The 19,374-nt window shown below is 44.2% G+C and overlaps 2 protein-coding genes across 2 annotated transcripts in view; both read left to right on the top strand.

Moving 5' to 3' along the window:
* The window catches only part of LOC126561728 (protein hu-li tai shao), a 272,847-nt gene that overhangs the window by 17,600 nt on the left and 235,873 nt on the right, over positions 1-19,374 (top strand). The gene's annotated exons all lie outside the window — the stretch shown is intronic.
* LOC126561240 (protocadherin-like wing polarity protein stan) lies at positions 1,393-16,096 on the top strand. The gene is made up of 7 exons (XM_050217191.1): positions 1,393-3,407; positions 5,429-12,149; positions 12,216-12,436; positions 12,743-13,658; positions 13,753-13,822; positions 13,885-14,791; positions 16,063-16,096. The coding sequence occupies exons 1-7, from the start codon at positions 1,393-1,395 to the stop codon at positions 16,094-16,096; spliced, it is 10,884 nt and encodes a 3,627-aa protein (XP_050073148.1).

The following is a 19,374-nucleotide window of genomic DNA, read 5'->3' as shown; positions in this document are numbered from 1 at the left end:
CTCGCGAGGCTTTCTGCTCTCCACGCACACACACGTCCACATGCGCGGAGTTCTCGCGTGTGATTTTGCTTACGCAAGCATATTTTCCATTCGCAGCATGCCAGGAGTGAAAGATGCTGCGACTGGATCGTGGATAACCTGTTTGAGATAAACATTTCTCCGCCTCGCGCTGGGGAGTAGCGGCAAAAATGTAGGCCGGTACAACTATAACAGGAAATGCTATGATAATGAAGATGAGCTTATCTTACAGCTTTCTGCTACTGAAATGCTCGAAAAGCATATGTATGAGAAAACGTGAAGTATTTAAAAACCTTGGTTTATTAACGACACATGTCACACATTTTAGTAAAAAAAGGATAATAGAATTTTCCTCATGTGGCGTCACAAGGGATGAAATATTTTTGAAGGATTTAATCCACTAATTATGGTTGAATCGCTCCAGGAAAAATCCTCCTGATGGATGTTCAAATAACACGGCACAAGGATTCCTTAGAAAGTTTGCATGTGCAAAAATGCCGTTTTCTATGCGAGAGATTGTTTTATTTTGCAGACAAGCGTCGCGTGTATACTAGACTCTCCCAAACCCGGTGTACAGTTGTACACACGCTATATGTGGGGATATTTTTCTGCTTGCCGTCAGCCAACACAAGACCACGTATTGGCGCATATACGTATCAAGCAAGCCCTTGATAGACTCCATAGAACGAAGCTACGGCACCTCTTCCGCGTGCTGTGTATAATTTTCACTCCCCCGGCATAATAAGGGTGAGCGACACAGCCCTTCCTATAGCGCTTGTGTTTAGAGTTCTTACCGTTGCTTTTCTCGGCACTCGGCGCCGGGAGAGCGAAATGCTTCGTGTATCCTTGTGTTTGTCCTGGCGAGTGTACTACACAAGAAATAACGAGGGGCGATGAAAATCGATATTTCCCTCGGGTCAGCGGGTATGCAAGGGATAATGCCTGCCGCTAGTGATGATTCATCCTGTTTTCGGGCGTACTGAGAAAACCGACTAGCTGATGTGCTAGCTGTGCGTAGTGTAGGGGTGCATTAATACGCGACCAATAGCCGTACGTTGTGGTACGTTTCGTAAGGCTGCGCTCGTTTGTTGTGTGGTGGGTTCGATAGGGTGTAGGGTGTTGTTGTTGGAAAAGCTTCGAAACCGTGGGGTGTGCTACTAGTGGTAATCGTTAATTATTAGTTCAGTGTAGCGGATTCTAGCGAACTGGACTGTTCGGACTGTCTGGTTTGTCTGACCGATTGGTGTGGGTTTTTCTTTTCTTCGCAGATCTTCTACCATGTCCGGCAGTGTGAAACGCTAGTGAGAAAAACTTAGGCTAGAAACCGCGGTACAAAAAAACTCCGGAAACACCGGAGAACCCTCTTTTGTAGCTATGAACGTGCAACGGTGCAATCTGGCGGCGCGGCTTGCTCTGATAGCGGTGCTGCTTCAGCTCATATTGCTATGTAGTACGTGCAATGGATACATGATAATAGCAAGCGAAAACGACGAACCGGGAAAGGTGCTGTTCAATTCTTCCGTCTACAAGCTCGGCTCGGAACGGCAGTACAAGATCAATGCGCACAAATCGGCACACTACGTGCACCATCTGCTGCGGGTCGATCCGGAAAATGGGCAAGTGAGCCTCAAGCGAAAGCTCCAATGTGATGGCATCTACTATCCTACACTATTTACGTTTTACGTCGACTCTACCTCGAACAGACTGCGTAGTATAGACTATTACAGTTTACCGATAAGGATATTTATCGTCGGGCGCAATTGCTCGGACGAGGACGAAACGGTAGCGGCCAGTTTCCGGAAGCTTTTCGAGGAGGATGATACCGGCTACCATCATCATCAGCACTACCAGCGTTACAAACGTGACGCCGTGTATCGCTTAGCATCCGCCGCCGATACTCCTCTTCCGGCAAGGGAAGATGAGGCCGACGAGAACGATCAACGCATGTATGGGGAGTATTTGGGCGATCGGTTCCATTACTATCGCTCCGAGTATCCGTGGCTGGCAGCTAGGACCGTCACCAACTACACGACATTTCGCGAAGGAGATGTGCTGTTCGATACCGTGCTGGAGAATGAATATCGGCATGGAATCATTATACGGAAGCGGCGTGAAATACGGGACCTGCCAGCAGATCGCATTCATCGCAAAATTGCCGATGCCAAGCAGTGGATCTCGGAAACGTACGCTTCGTATGCGATCCACACGACGGACAAGTGGAAACACATTTGTCTCAAGAAGTCGCAGTACATCAACTCGATTAGTGCATTTCTACCGAAAACGGTGCTACACCACTGTTCCGTGCGTTACTTGGATGTGAACGATGAACGGTTTGAAATTGAAACGCGTACCGGTGATTTGATTGCTACGGGCGATCTGTGCATTCCGGAAACGCTTTGGAAAGTGATCATAACGTACAATGTGAGATGTGATCGGAAGGATATTATCGATGCGGATCATCGGCTAAAAATTGTGTACCATCACCAGGAACTGAACGATACCGACATAGCAAAGCGCGTTCGTAGGGAGTTGCGAAATCAAAGTCCTTACTTCGAGCAAGCCCTGTATGTGGCTTCAGTGCTGGAGGAACAACCGTCCGGTGCAAACGTGATCACAGTGCGGGCCCGTGATCCAGAGGACTCGCCGGTAGTGTATTCGCTCGTCTCGCTGCTTGATTCACGGTCCCAGGCCATGTTCAAGGTCGACTCTCGCACGGGCGTTGTCACCACGTCTTCCACGCTCGATCGGGAGCTGATGGACGTGCACTACTTTCGCGTTATAGCGACCGATGATAGTTTCCCGCCACGTTCTGGCACCACCACGCTGCAGGTAAACGTGCTCGATTGTAACGATCACACACCAACGTTCGAGGCGGAACAATTCCACGCTACCGTGCGCGAGGGAGTGAGCGTCGGCTCGACCGTAATAACGATACGTGCCACGGATCAGGATATAGGCAAAAATGCCGACATCGAGTACGCCATCACGAGCATAGTGGGAGAGAATCAAGAACCGACAACGTCGACGATGGCGTTGGATGGAGGCAATGGGGCAATCCATCCGGTGGAGAACGACAGCAGCGATTCGCAAAAATTCCGCATCGATGCACGCAGCGGTACGATATCGACACGCAGCGCACTGGACCGGGAAGTGTCGGGCATGTACACGATTATGGTAACCGCTACCGATATGGCCACACCGCAAACGGAGCGCAAATCGGCCACCACGACGGTGCTGGTGAAAATTCTGGACGACAACGACAACTATCCGCAGTTTAGCGAGCGTACCTATACGGTGCAGGTGCGTGAAGATCAGTGGGCGAATGAAAACAACGTGGTTGCCCATATTCAAGCTACGGATGCTGATCAAGGAAATAATGCTGCGATTCGGTGAGTGTACATTAGTTTTATTAGATGATGTGTGTCATCAAAATTATTAGGTTATATTTTTCTTTAATTGTCACCTTCATGCTACATGCTAGGAAGAAGAAAATATCTAATAGAGTACATAGTTAAAATGAAAAAGGAAGCAAAACTGATGAAAATACTTGTGGCTTTTATTCGTGACAGAAAACGTTAATCAAGGAAACATCCGTCTAAACAGTGAAAAATAATATGATGTAATAGTCTGATATAATATAATATGATAAATAATAATGAACCCCTTTTGGGCAATATGCAAAACTCAACGTTCTTGTCTGAGACGAGTACAAACTCTCTAAATAAGCAGCTGATAGCGCATACGAAAAATATCTTTTCGCTAGTAGCTGCGACGTCGATTGAAAAAATACAGCAGAAACAGAAAAAGGAACAGGCTTAGTAAAAGCAGATAATGATGATTGAGATAATCGATTTCATAATATCAGCCTATTCATTTCCTTTTCCATGAAAACGTGTTAGGATTTTGTTTTAGATGATGTTTAACGAAATTTTGCAATTTTTTGCCACAACTGCTTTATTTTTAAACTTAAAGCGTGATTACATGCTGGAGAAATGTATTACGTTGGTCACATATAAAAGCATTAAATCAATTATTCTACGACTTTTTATGAACTATCTTGCATTCCTCATTATGGGGCTTCTTTTTCGAAGTTTGGTATGAGACGATAATCAATTAAGTTCCCCTCGAATTGAATCAAATTGATTGATTATCAACCAAGCTTACAAAATCCATTGCTTTCACCTTTTTCTTTTGTTATTGGTACTTCAGAAACTAATAATTTGCATGTTTGTGTTGCCTGCATTTTTGTTCAATTCTGATAGATTGAGAGGAAAGTTATTAAATTATTAGCATTAAAATATAACTTCCGTTGTCATTCTCTAGATTTTTCCTCTTGGTATTATCATGATACCAATAACATATGCGTTTCAAAATACGCTACATTTGATTGGTGATGCCATTTTTTAATCCGATTGCTCATCCCATCTGAAGTGCCGTTTCTGGTCGGAAGTTTCCTTACAGCAGTTAGCAGCTATAGTTGTCGTAAACATCAATGTTCGTCTTTTTCTCCTCTTTCTAACGATTTCCTGAACGATTAAATGCTGCACCAATTTGGTGACATATTTATTTAAGAACATAAGCTAAAAAAGTTTTAACTCTAAAGAGTTCCTCTAGTTTTCCTTTAGGTTCTCTAGATCTAGGTTCTAGGGTAAGAGTTCCTCTAGGTTCTTTAGTTTAACATTAAAGAGTAAACTCTAAAAAAGTTTAAAAGTTTAATTAAAGTTTAACCAAAAAATCTGTAGAAGGTGTTGGGAGTGTTCGGAAGGTTGGGAGCCTTCAATGGACAACGTCCCGCTGGGAAAATATGTTTCACGAGTACCATTTTGAGTGCTTATCTTTTGCTTAGAAATGCACGGCCTTAGCCGTGGATAATTGCATAATTTTCTCCAAAATCTTTTTCACTAGTTGGCGAAATGTTCTGGACAACTCAGACCTTCGGATTTTCTCAACAAGTTTTGAAGCACTCTGCACTCGGTTATGCTGATTTGTATACCAACATTTTTATAAAGAAATACTTATGATTAAAACTAGTGCAAATATTCACCTGATTTTTTGACCGTCATAATCAATTATAAATAAATTCACCTGATTATGTTCATAAATTGAACAAGTTCTCTCAGTACCTCCACAAATATACGGAAAATCAGGTTCTTATGTTAGTTATTAAAGAAATCGTAGCGCTATGCTTAACACACAAAAAATGGTTTTATGCTGACAACAGCTTATTGACTTTTGATTTTATCAACCAGAACATGTGTATTTGACATTGTAATTTAAAAATTCCTACAATCACGTTTCATTGAGCTTGTTGTCGTCGTCATATCAGAAAAAAGCTCTCAATCAAACGCAGCTAATTACGTTGTATGATTTTTCATTCCATTTTCCCTTCTGGCCCGTTTGCTCGAAACAGCTATGCAATCATTGGAGGAAACACGCAATCCCAGTTTTCCATCGACTCGATGAGTGGCGATGTGTCACTGGTGAAGCCGTTGGACTACGAAAGTGTGAGAAGCTATCGGTTGGTGATTCGTGCTCAAGATGGTGGAAGTCCTTCCCGCTCTAACACTACACAGCTGCTGGTGAACGTCCTTGATGCGAATGATAATGCTCCACGATTCTACACTTCGCAGTTTCAGGAGGCCGTGCTGGAGAGCGTGCCGGTGGGATACAACATCGTGCGCGTGCAAGCGTATGATTCCGACGAAGGAACAAATTCGGAGATAACGTACAGCATACAGAACCGGGACGATGGGATGCCACTGGCGGTTGATCCACGCACTGGTTGGATTCATACGACAAAGGGGTTGGATCGGGAAGAGCAGAGCCGTTACAGCTTTCAGGTGGTGGCTGTTGATGGAGGAATTCCTCCGAAATCGGCAAGCACATCGGTTATTGTAACGATTCAGGATGTGAACGATAACGATCCGACGTTTAGTCCCAAGTACTATGAAGCGATGTTGGCTGAAGATCAACCACCAGGTACACCGGTGACAACGGTAACAGCCACTGATCCAGATGAGGATTCGAGACTGCATTACGAAATAACTGCGGGCAATACACGAGGACGGTTCGCAATCACATCTCAAAATGGGCGAGGTTTGATAACGATTGCGCAACCCTTGGATTATAAACAGGAGCGCAGGTTTGCTCTAACCATAACTGCGACCGATAGTGGACAACGTACCGATACGGCCATAGTGAACATAAACATCACGGATGCGAATAACTTTGCACCTGTGTTTGAGAATGCCCCTTACAGTGCATCCGTGTTCGAGGATGCGCCCATCGGCACAACAGTACTGGTCGTGTCTGCTTCGGATAGCGATGTAGGTATCAATGCGCAAATCACTTACCTTCTGAATGACGAGTCCGTCAATGGATTGGGTGCGAACGAACCATTTACCATTAATGCACAAACGGGAGCCATCATAACGAACGCAAAGTTGGATCGCGAAAGTACGAGTGGATACTTGTTGACGGTTACGGCAAAGGACGGTGGCAATCCTTCGCTCAGTGATACAACTGACGTGGAAATCAGTGTGACGGATGTAAATGATAATGCACCGGCGTTTAAAGTGCCACTGTATCAAGCAACAATACCCGAAGATGCCTTAATCGGAACGTCGGTGGTACAGATCGCAGCTACCGATCTTGACATGGGACTAAATGGACGTGTGAAGTACGCTCTCAGTCAGAAGGACATGGACGAGGGTTCGTTTGTGGTGGATCCAATTTCCGGTGTGATACGCACGAATAAAGGGCTCGATCGCGAAAGTATTCCCGTGTACCATCTGACAGCAATTGCAAGTGATAAGGGCACACCAACAATGAGCAGTAGCGTTGAGGTGCAAATTCGGTTAGATGACGTGAATGATTCGCCACCTACATTTCCTTCGGACAAGTTGACATTATACGTGCCAGAAAACAGTCCGGTAGGATCGGTGGTTGGAGAGATATATGCACATGATCCAGACGAAGGAGTGAATGCGATCGTACACTATTCGATCATTGGTGGAGATGATTCGAACTCCTTTTCACTTGTAACACGACCCGGGTCGGACCGCGCACAGCTGCTAACGATGACGGAACTCGATTACGAATCACCGCGCAAACGTTTTGAGCTGATCATAAGAGCGGCAAGTCCACCGCTTAGAAACGACGTGTATGTGGAGATACTGGTAACGGACGTTAATGACAATGCGCCGGTCCTGCGTGATTTTCAAGTAATTTTTAACAATTTCCGCGATTGTTTCCCTAGCGGAGTGATCGGGCGCATTCCGGCGTTCGATGCCGATGTAACGGATAAGCTTACGTACCGTATCCTATCCGGAAACAATGCAAATTTGTTACGCTTGAATAGTTCCACCGGAGGCCTAACGTTGAGTCCTCAGCTTAACACGAACGTGCCCAAATTTGCCACGATGGAAGTATCGGTAACCGATGGGATAAATGAGGCAAAAGCGATCATGCAGCTAGTCGTACGGCTCATTACGGAGGATATGCTGTTTAATTCGGTAACGGTTCGCTTGGATGAAATGACGGAGGAAGCATTCCTATCGCCGCTACTAAGCTTCTTCCTTGATGGGCTAGCGGCCATCATACCATGCCCGAAAGAGAACATCTTCCTGTTCTCGATTCAAGAGGATATCGATGTAAGTGGAAAAATCTTGAACGTCAGCTTCTCGGCGCGCAGACCAGATGTGGCATTCGAAGAGTACTACAGTTCGCAGTATCTGCAGGAAAGGATTTACCTGAATCGGGCAATATTGGCGCGATTGGCAACGGTTCGTGTGTTGCCGTTTGATGATAATCTATGTGTACGTGAGCCATGTTTGAACTACGAGCAGTGTTTGTCGGTGTTAAAGTTTGGTAATGCGTCAGGATTTATACACAGCGATACGGTTCTGTTTCGACCGATACACCCGGTTAATACGTTTGCTTGCAAGTGTCCGGTAGGATTTACGGGCAGCAGAGAACATTACCTTTGTGATACGGAAGTCGACCTGTGCTACTCGGATCCTTGCCAGAATGGTGGAAGCTGTGTCCGTCGCGAGGGAGGTTATTCGTGTGTCTGTACGGAGCAGTACACCGGTGTGAATTGTGAAACGTCGATTGCAGGTTTGAAACCGTGCATTTCGGAAGTTTGTGGCGATGGTTACAGTTGTCTCACTAGTGGACACGGAGGACATTGGCCGCCGTATACAAAAACGTGCGAATTGATGTCGCGATCCTTTACGAGAAATTCATTCCTCACTTTCCCAGGAATGAGACAACGACATCGGTTCAACATAAGGCTGAAGTTTGCGACGGTACGTGACAGTGGGCTGCTGCTGTACAATGGACGTTACAACGAACAGCACGACTTCATTGCTCTGGAAATCATCAACGGGAAGGTAATATTTTCCTTCTCCCTTGGGGATAAGGTAGAAACGGTGACGGTTAACCAACAGCGTAAAGTATCAGACGGCAATTGGCACACGGTGGAGGTGAAGTACTTCAACCGTACGGTGTTACTCTCCCTCGATAACTGTGACACTGCAACTGCACTAGCCGGCCTTGGAGAGCGCTGGAATTGTGCAAATCAAACGACGCTTGTGCTGGACCGACGATGTGCCTCATTAGTGGAACCTTGTCATCGATTTTTCGACCTAACCGGTCCACTACAGATCGGTGGTTTGCCGAAGATTCCGGCCTACTTCCAAATACGCTCGCACAGCTTCATCGGTTGCATTTCGGACTTGTACATCGACCAGCGATATGTAGACCTGGGAGCGTACATTGCTGATAATGGCACGGTAGCAGGTTGTCCACAGAAAGCAGCATCATGTGCATCGGAACCATGCTTCAACGGTGGCACGTGTCGCGAGGGTTGGGGCGAAGGATGGGAGTGTGACTGTCCTGACGGTTTTACAGGCAATGCGTGTCAAGAATCGGTTGCATTGCCATGGCGTTTCCATGGTGACGGGATATTAAGTTTCAATCCATTGCTGCGTCCAATACAGCTGCCCTGGCTGACTGCATTCTCGCTGCGAACTCGCAAACGTGACACATTTGTGATGGAAATCCAGGTTGGACAGAACAGCTCGGCGGTAGTGTCCCTGCGTGATGGTATCCTGCAATATCTGTATAACGGTGAGCCATTGCAGTTAACCGGTGCAGACTTGGCAGATGGTCGATGGCATCGTGTGGAGATTAAGTGGATGGGTACGGAGGTTTCGCTGACTGTCGACTATGGTCAACGAAATGGTGTCCTTCCGGTGACGCAAAAGGTCCAGGGTTTGTACGTGGGGCGAATTGTGATTGGTGGATTGGAGGGAACGATCGGCCAGCATTACGGAGGTCCGTCAGAAAACTACGAAGGATGCATTCAGGATGTTCGAGTCGGAGGTGTGCAGTCCGTGCTGAAGCGTCCAACAGTGCGCGAGAATGTACTGGACGGGTGCGCTTCGAATGCAAAGTGTCCCGACGATTGTCCCGAAGAATCGACCTGTGTGAGCACTTGGGATGATGCGTATTGCGAGTGTTTGCATGGATATGTTGGCAATGAGTGCAAACCGATCTGCACAGTGAAGCCCTGCTCGGATAATGGCATCTGTCGGGCGGACACGATCAACACTAAGGGCTATCGGTGTGAGTGCAACAGTAGCTTAAGCTCAGGAGAGTACTGTGAGAACACGGTTCAACAACCATGTCCTGCTGGATGGTGGGGCGAACGGAGCTGTGGACCATGCAAATGTAATATCAAGCAGGGCTATCATCCAAACTGTGACAAAAGCACCGGGCAGTGCTACTGCAGGGAGAATCACTATCAACCGGTTAACGACACTATTTGTCTACCATGCGAATGCTATACGGTAGGATCATATGGCAAGTCTTGTAACAGCTCGGGTCAGTGCGAATGTCGCGAGGGAGTCATCGGTCGGCGATGTGATTCCTGTTCGAATCCTTACGCGGAAGTTACCCTTAACGGTTGTGAGGTTGTGTACGACGGTTGTCCTAAATCACACTCGGCGGGCTTATGGTGGCCCCGTACAGCGTTCGGTGAGCTTGCCGTGGAAAACTGCCCGGCGCCAGCGAGAGGCAAAGGTACGAGACGCTGCGATCAGGTTCAGAGCGGTTGGGGTACGCCCGACATGTTTAACTGCACTTCGGAAGCGTTTTTAGATCTTCGCAAGCAGCTATCGCAAATAGAGGTCGACGGACTGGAGCTGAACACATTCATTTCGGTGCAAGTGGCGGCAAATCTACAGCAAGCCTGCATCAGCGTCGGTGGACAAGCTAACGATAATGATGGGAATGGAGCGCGCGACAGTCGATTGAAGGATTTCTACACGATCGATTCGGAAAAGTCGATGGGAAGTTCGGGTGTGTCTCTTTGGCGGGAAGTTGACTTCGAACTGGACTATCTGCTTAATGATGGGCAATCGTTCGTGCAAAGCAAACTGTATGGTGCCGATCTCTTGATAACGGATCGTATGTTGCATGAACTAATGCGCTACGAATCTTATCAGCAAGGATTAAACCTTTCACACAGCCAGGACAAGCACTATGTTCGTAATCTGGTAGAAAGCGCAGGCGAAATATTAGATCGAAGGTACGCAAATGAATGGAAGAGGGTCGTCGACCTTACCGGACGTGGACCGGATGATTTGGTGGATACCTTCAATCAGTATATGATCGTGCTGGCACGATCGCAACACGACACGTACACAAATCCCTTCGAAATTGTCCATAAGAACATGGTACTAGGAATGGATATTGTGACAACGGAATCACTGTTCGGGTACGAGTCGCAGATGGTCAAGCAGTACAATAACAATAATGGCGGCAAGCAACAGACGAAAGTAAAGCAAGAACATTCTGGTCACCATCCGGAAACTGTTATCCTACCTGATACGAGCTCCTTTTTGCAAAACTCGCCCAAACAGAAACAGCCGATGATAGCCTTCCCGAAGTATAATAACTACATACAGGATCGTTCGAAATTCGATCGCCATACAAAAGTGCTTATTCCGTTGGATATGCTGGGCATAACCGCACCGGACAGGAACGAGATAGTGAACCAAATCACGGAGCACCGTGCCATTTTCACGTACGCCCAATACAAGGATGCCGGAGAATTGTTTCCCGCCAACTTTGATGAAACAGTAACTCGTCGCTGGGGCGTAGAAATGCAGATCGCAAGTAGCGTTTTGTCAATCGCTATCGTAACACCAACCACTGGCAAAGAATCTTACACCCAAACGTTCCCATCTTCTGGAGGGTTTGAAAAGCCCGGCACTAATCACGTAGAAACGTTTGCTACTCCACCCTCTACCAAGCATGGATCGGATCGAACGAATGAAAAGTTAATGCTAAACGAGATAAAAATATCCATACACGATATGAGCGATCAGGACGAAGGGTTGGATACGCTGGATCAGCATACGCCACAGGTCCCGATGGTTAATACAAACACGGAGCATGGAGAAGACTTCTTCCACGGTGAAGATCTTCCCGAAGCGATGGTTCTAGCTAGAGGAGCCGATAAGTCTTCTTCAAATGAACGACTGCAGGAAGAACCTTTCCGGAAGCGACGTCGAAGCATTGTTACGGCAGCCGATGATGATGTAACAGAGTCGCCCGAGATGGATTCGACGTCTCGCACCAACTACGCCCCGCTCGGTCAAACACATTTGAAGCAAGCGTTAAAACTGCAAATGTGGTTAAACATTCCCCGAAATCGATTCGTTTCACGCTCCAACCCGCAATGTGTCCGATGGAATACGCATGCAAACCTTTGGACACGGATCGGTTGTCAGACAGAGATACCGAACTACGAATCTATCGGTAGCAATGATACGATCGTAGTGAACTGTACATGCAACCAACTGGCAACGTATGCTGTGCTGGTGGACATAATCGATCCAGAAGATATACCCGAACCGTCGCTACTGGTCCAGATTACATCGTACTCAGCATTTTTGCTTTCCTTACCAATTCTTTTTGCGGTCATCATATCGTTGGCGTTGCTTCGCGGGCTTCAGACAAACTCGAACAGCATTCATCAGAATTTACTGTTTTGCATTTTCACCGCTGAGCTCCTGTTTTTCGTAGCCATTCAGGCTCGTAGAGATCTGCTGGACAATGAGGTGCGTTAAAGTGTTTGTTTAAATATCTTGCTTTAATTATATTAATTGGTATACTTTTTATTACAGTTTCCATGCAAGTTAGTCGCTATTGCGTTACATTACTCTTGGCTGGCTGCATTTGCATGGACCACGGTAGATTGCGTGCATTTGTACCGAATGTTAACGGAAATGCGTGACATCAATCATGGACCGATGGGTTTCTATCACACGATAGGTTATGGAGCGCCTGCATTACTGGTGGGTCTTTCCGTCGGTGTACGAGTGCATGAATACGGCAACAGTTTGTTGTAAGTATATAGTTTTATCTGTCCAATAGTGATGAGTTCTCGGGAATGCACCCACGATTCCGACTTGGCTCCGGCACGTGTGATTCCAATTCCGATTCCAAGGAAATGAGATCGACGGTACCATCTACCGTCGATCTCATACCGGTACCGTCCAGAATCGTTGGTACCGTCAGAACCGTTGGAACCGTCCGGAGCCAACGTAATCGTACGAACCAGTCTCGCGTTTTTGCTATTTTCTCCTATCTCTAATGTACAGTTCAGCAGTCCTTTGACCTTTGTGTAATGTTGTTTTTTGCTTTCCCACAGCTGTTGGCTATCGGTGTACGAGTCCGTTATCTGGTGGATGGTTGGACCGATCGCAATCGTGTCCGTGTTTGATCTATTCATCCTATTCCTATCGGTTAAAGCCGCATTCACGATCAAGGATCATGTGCTTGGATTCGGCAACCTGCGTACATTGCTTTGGTTGTCCGTCGTGTCGCTACCGCTGCTAGGGATTATGTGGGTTCTAGCAGTACTTTCGGCGTCAGAAAATTCGCAACTACTCAATATGCTCCTATCAGCGGTGATCATCATGCATTCGCTTTTCTCCATAATTGGCTACTGCATAATTAACAAACGTGTGCGCGAAAATTTGCATAACGCATTTTTGCGCTGCATTGGCCGTAAAGTGCCACTGCTCGAATCGTCGATTGCTATTAGCAATAGTTCGCAAAACGTAGGTTCACCCAAAACGCCCGGATTTGCGGGTAGTTCGGGTGGCGGACAGTATGATACGGCCAGACGCAATATTGGCATCAGTACATCCAGCACTACTTCGCGCAGTACGGCTAAAACCAGCTCCAGCCCGTATCGTAGCGATGGGCAGTTTAGACACACTTCAACGTCTACCTCCAACTACAACAGCGACGGAGTAGCTTCATACATGCGTGGACATTACGATGATAGTGCGCTGCGTAAAATGAAAAACAGTGGCCAAGGACGGGAAGGGGAACGTCGAAGTCACAGAAGACATCGCCGAGATTCGGATTCTGGTAGCGAGACTGATGGCAGGAGTCTGGAGCTTGCCTCGAGTCATTCAAGTGACGATGAAGAATCGCGCGTTGGACGCAACAGTAGCACACATCGTAGCACTGGTGTATGCAGTACATCGTACCTGCCAAACATTACAGAGCATGTGGCTACGACTCCACCTGAGCTGCATGTTGTGCAGAGTCCACAGGTAAGAAATGCGGGACCATTAAATTAAGTTTTCCTCTTGTGGAACATATTTTGTTTATATCGGAATGTATAATACAATGCCCAATTCTTTGTAGCTATTCCCGAATGTTACACCAACCAGATGGCCAACTCAGAATGCTGGCAACTATTTACCTCCTGGAAATGGTAAGTTTGAACAAAAATTGCGCGTATGGTGGATAAGTATTTTTAACCTTTTCTCCTCACAGGCCGTTGGTCCCAAGAAACTGCTTCAGATAACGAAGCACATCCTCACAAATCTCCTACAAACGGTGGCTCTCTTCCGAACCCGGACATAACAGAAACTTCATACCTTCATCAGAACCGCATGAACATGCCACCTTCGATCTTGGAAAACATCCAGGAAAACTACAACATTGGCTATTCAAACACAGATCTTCACGGTGATCGAAATTATAGTAATTACGGCAACACGGATAATTACGTGCCACCGGATTATGCAAAACGGTACGATTCGCAAGCATCGGATAATCCTTCCAGCACGCTTCCCCATCATTACGCATCATCGGTGAATGGCAGTACGGGCGGAACGGTACCAATTGCCGAAGCACGTCATACTGGATCGATGCAGGTCATCAATCACATGCGTGCCTACCAGCACGAAAATCCGTATGCACTGAAAGAATCGCTTTACGAGCGATCACGCACGCTTGGCTATGGTTCCAGTGCTGGTGGTGCCGAGTCACCCTACCACGGGCACCCGCTTGCCACACCCAACGACTTGTACAGCCCGCCCGGCTCGCATGTGATGTCATTCAAATCGAGTGTCCAATCGTTGCTTAAAAACGATTATCAGCAGCAACAGCGGCAACAACACAAACACCATCAGGGAGGAAATGGTGGCGAATCGGACCGAATGTCCGAAGGTTCGGATAAAAATCCGTACAATTTCCCGTACACTGCCGAGGAGGACCATCTGGTGCACAGTAACGGCGCATCCAGAATGCATCACACCGCCGGGATGGAAAGCATGGGACAGATGGAGCACAATATTGCTTCGTCTCCTGCGCCACACCCACAGCTAGCTATGCGGGGACCAGATGGACTGTCACCTGCACCTTTGCAATCTATGGGACAGTTGAATGGAGGAAACGAGTAAGTATGCATTTGGTTTTGGTGGTAGAGCTTCACTGAATAACCGTAGAACTATGGTCTGTTCCAACTGAATTATGACTAATCTCATTGTGGTTATATCGTTTCCATTTACTCATAACATTTATGGCGTCTGCTTAAATAGCTGGTGTTGGGACCGTCTAAAAATGTTAGAATAAACGGTGTCTCCTGTTGCAATCCAAGGATCTGGGAGAAAACAAGTAACATAAACACAAATTATCAACAAGGGAACAACAAACTATGGTAAGATGATGTAGTGGATGTAGTGTACGTTATTAAACTAGTTGCTGTTAATTAGTGGATAATATTGTTTTAGATTTATTACATTATTAATACGCAATCAGATTTTTTATACAGTGAACGAAATTGTCTGAAAGTGTATTTTTAGCGTTCTTATTTAAGTTCCAAGTTAAGACTTCAGAAAGATATTATTTCGACCGTGTTTTTTTAAATAGATTGACCTCCCGGCTTAAAAACATTATGTCCGATCCTTGCTCAATTTATCTAGTGCCAATATTATTAAAACTTTTATTCTATGTAGACCGCAAAATATTTGTTGTGGCCTAAAAAGGACATATTTTTGTATTTGCATTTTTCTAATTTATAGATTTTTTATTTATTTATTTATAATTGATTATTACTGTCCAGTGCCGTATTGTCAACACCGCTTGTGTTGATTAGATTTTTACAGATTTATAAGACATTTCCTCCTTATTCTTTGCCTTATCCCGGACATACTCGGTTTCTAATTTAAAGATATCGTTTGAAAAAAAAATCAAAACGATTGGTTTAAAGTTAAAAAAACATCAAAACAATTGGTTTAAAAGTTATAAAAAAATTAAAAAGCCCCCGAAATAGCCATTTTCCAGGACTCCCACCAGACGGATAATCGAAGCAATTTTAAATTAATTCGTTATATTCAATTTAATTAGAGTATAGATTTATCAAACATCGCCAAACTAACTGTAAACATTAACAATCGGAATGCGGTATGGTATTTAATAGTAGAGACATCTTCAGATTATCATTTCATCGTAAAAAAAACGTGTTATGTGTCATACGTTTTACTAAATGCTTGTTTTTTTGTTACGTATTTTATTCAAAATTACTTCAAGAACTAAGGTTTTATTTACTTATATTCCTTTTCATACAAACACCCTAGGAATGCAATATTTATGTTTACTTTTGAAGTGTACCACACACATTTTCTCGATCATAATATCTCTTTTGTCCTCTTGCTTTTGCCCTTACAGTGTAACCAATGATGACGACGAAACAACCGTCTAGCCTGCCTGCAAATGTGGGCAAGAGCGTTTTGCAACTATGCAATAGATTAAGTAGGTAGAGGCGGTTCTTCTACAGTGTTGTGTATTTTCACCGTATTCTACACATCTACACATGCTCTCTATACAAACGCAAAACAGCAACAAAAAATACTCCCCGCCGATTGTTCGCGGAAATCTACTCCTTTACGTGTATATTTACGAAAAAATGAAACAAAAGCAAACGAACCACAGAGACAAAGTTTTGTAATATATTTATATTGTTCAATAGCATGAGAGTGTATAGCCACGTGGCTCAACAAGTGGTGCTGCTGCATTCATGTTTTGGATGTATATATTTATACAGATCGATTTAAGATATACAATGATTGTGGCCGTATCGTTAATCAATCTTACCTACTCTGCCCGCTTGTGCTTTGTGTTCAATGCGTACGTACTGATGAAATACTGTTTCCTGTCTAGCAAACATACCACCTTCGTTTATGTAAACTGATACTTCGAGTAACTGCTTACTCACTTCTCAATGTTCAAATTAATGTAAACAGCCTGAATTGCAGCTTCAAAGGAAATGCGCAAATTAATAGTGTTTATGACAAAAAACAGCAAAATTACGCTGCAATATGAAGATGCTTATTCTCGGATACATACGGACGCTATAACAGACTAGCAACTGCCATTCTGCAAGATAGGGAGCAAAAAGCGAGCACTGCTGCCTTGAGTATAATATATTGTTAAAACGATTAATGTGGTTTTCGAACAACCGCAACCGCAATCGAATCGCATAGTAGATGTTAAACATTTGTAGCGCAATGTGCTTTTTATACGATCATTAAGCTGATTTTTTGGAAGCTAAATTACACGAGGGACAGAGCAGAGGGACAAAGAAAGATAGAAACAATTTTGCGGCAATGGAAAATTTAAAAAGTATAGAGCAAGCGTAAAAAAGCTAATTAAACGCAGAGAAACGAAGAATGAAAGTGCCTGAAAGTAGGTGAATTTTTGGTTTTAGATTTGTTCTCCATATTGTTTCGGAAAAAAACGAACTTCGCAGCGTGTATAGAACTAAATTTTTACGGCTATAATCAATTTTAATTTGCACCTTTTGTGAGAAAAGGTGAGCGAGCTTTTTATGTATGATGTTTCCGCAGACAAGAAAAAAAAACTGAACTTTTATCTAGGACATATGAACGACCATTCTCGATGTTCGGATAGAACATGTTTCATCTCTTACTTCTGCAGGATTTTACAATCCCTGTGCTTATCAGAGAGAAATGATTTGTTCGCCCTATAGGGAGAAGGGGCAAGGGATATTCAAAAGACTTATTGCAACTTTTACTGCTTACTGCCATAACGTAGAAAATCCGATAACAGTTAAATTATTTTAGTACCTAAGCTTTTTAAAACACTTTGTACAACAAGTTTGCTTTAGTGTCCTTGTTCCCAACGAACGAACGGTATTGTCATTCTTAATTTTAACCACTCCCAGTGATGGGCGCACCCCACGCTCTAGCACAACATTCCATCCATCGATTTTATCTCAAACTTTTTAGTTCGTATATAACCACCGTTAAACCACCGGCGTTGTGCAGGTTCGGCTTGTGTATATGTACAGCACACGGCTACACAATAATGGTGCTAAGCGACATTCCAGTGATATATTTTTGTACTTGAGATTTTAAACCTTACCGTAGGATCTTCTTGTTTTAAGTTAGCACTACTCCAAGGGTGTGAGTGTACTGTGCTCAGCTGTGCTTATGCGGCGTAGTATCTAGATGTTTTTAATTTACACACCATCCACTTTCCTTTCCCACCAAGGACCGTGCCGACGTCCGAGGCAACTCGTGGGTTACATTCCTTATATTTTATTTCATTCCTTACTTTTATCCCCGTTTTAAGTACGCGTGCTGAGTAATTTTGACTGTGTAATGCAATAGTGAGATTTTTTAATTGATTGCTTTCGTATATTAGCATTTGTTAGGTAAGAGATCATATATACATATGTAGTATAACATCCGGTGTGCACTCATTCCAAGTGTTGAGACGTGACGCAAAACGGTTAACGACTATTCAGTAGAAGGCCCTACAAAACACAAAAATACAAAATGGCAGGAAAAGACATGCTACATTTTAAGACATTCCTATAAAACATGAAATATTTTCATGCCGAGAGAAAAGAGAAACAACAATAAACTGAAATATGACCATGTGAGCATTTGGCGGAGCTTTTCTTTTTTTCCGAATAAACGTAACGACATATCAGATAGTAAGCTAGCGGAAATGATTCCGGAACATTGATAAAATTTTCGTCATGCGACAATACTTGGAGGAGATAGAGGAGCTACAATTTCAGCTCGTGGATCAGGATATGACAGTATGGTCATCGTAGACTTCAGACGGAGACTTGTAGGAATGACTGTGATCAACATTATACGCCAAATGAATGTGGAAGGAAAGCTCTAGAGCCACTTTCGTTGAAAGAACCCAAGGGACTGCGCCAAGGAGCCGAGGCTTTTATTGGACTTGGTGGAGGAATCTTCAAAGACCTGGTAAGTCTACCTTAATCGTGGCTTTTCTTGAAGACAAAGACAACAAAGGTCTTTGGCATGCCAATTATGGTTTCCTTCACTTTATTTTACACATTACTGGGTCGATATACGGTCATGCTGTTTTGTAGAAGGGTGCCGCTGTGTAGTCAAACCTGTAAATTGATGAGTGATTTTTTTATAATTAAATTTCTCTATGGTAAAAAAAACGCATATAAGAATGATGGTTAAAAATGTTTGATCGCTTCAAACAACCAGATTCTCTCCTTCGACAACAACGACTTTTGGCTTTGACTTTTTGGAGCCCCTGGCGGCAGCCCACGATTTAATCCGATTCCAGCTACAAGTAATTACAACATAATATTTCAGTTCCAAAAGCTACTTATGTAGCAATGCGGTCAGGCCCTCGTTACGTGATAAGAAAAATAAAAACATCCTTATGTGAGTTGACTGACGGCATACATTGGACATCTTAAGGACTCGTCGAGCAACTAGACATACATTCTTTCATATCAAACGAACATAATCATACCGTAACATTTGGCAACAGTCTGATCCATCGTCATTTCGGAATTGCTTTTCTTCTAGGGATTTCCACGAGGAACCTGAAACTGTGCATCTGTTTTAAAAATGTGATAAATATTGAATATTGAAAATATATATATATATATATATATATATATATATATATATATATATATATATATATATATATATATATATATATATATATATATAT

The sequence above is a fragment of the Anopheles maculipalpis genome, chromosome 3RL, assembly GCF_943734695.1.
Source record: "Anopheles maculipalpis chromosome 3RL, idAnoMacuDA_375_x, whole genome shotgun sequence".
Taxonomy (NCBI): Eukaryota; Metazoa; Arthropoda; class Insecta; order Diptera; family Culicidae; genus Anopheles; species Anopheles maculipalpis.
This window is presented reverse-complemented; position numbering and strand designations above follow the sequence as displayed.

Excerpts from the sequence above, each read along its gene's own strand:
- LOC126561240 (XM_050217191.1), top strand. The coding sequence starts at position 1,393 with ATGAACGTGCAACGGTGCAATCTGGCGGCGCGGCTTGCTCTGATAGCG. Across the intron at positions 13,823-13,884 it reads CTATTTACCTCCTGGAAATG|GCCGTTGGTCCCAAGAAACT; the intron begins GTAAGTTTGAAC and ends TTCTCCTCACAG. Across the intron at positions 14,792-16,062 it reads CAGTTGAATGGAGGAAACGA|TGTAACCAATGATGACGACG; the intron begins GTAAGTATGCAT and ends TTGCCCTTACAG.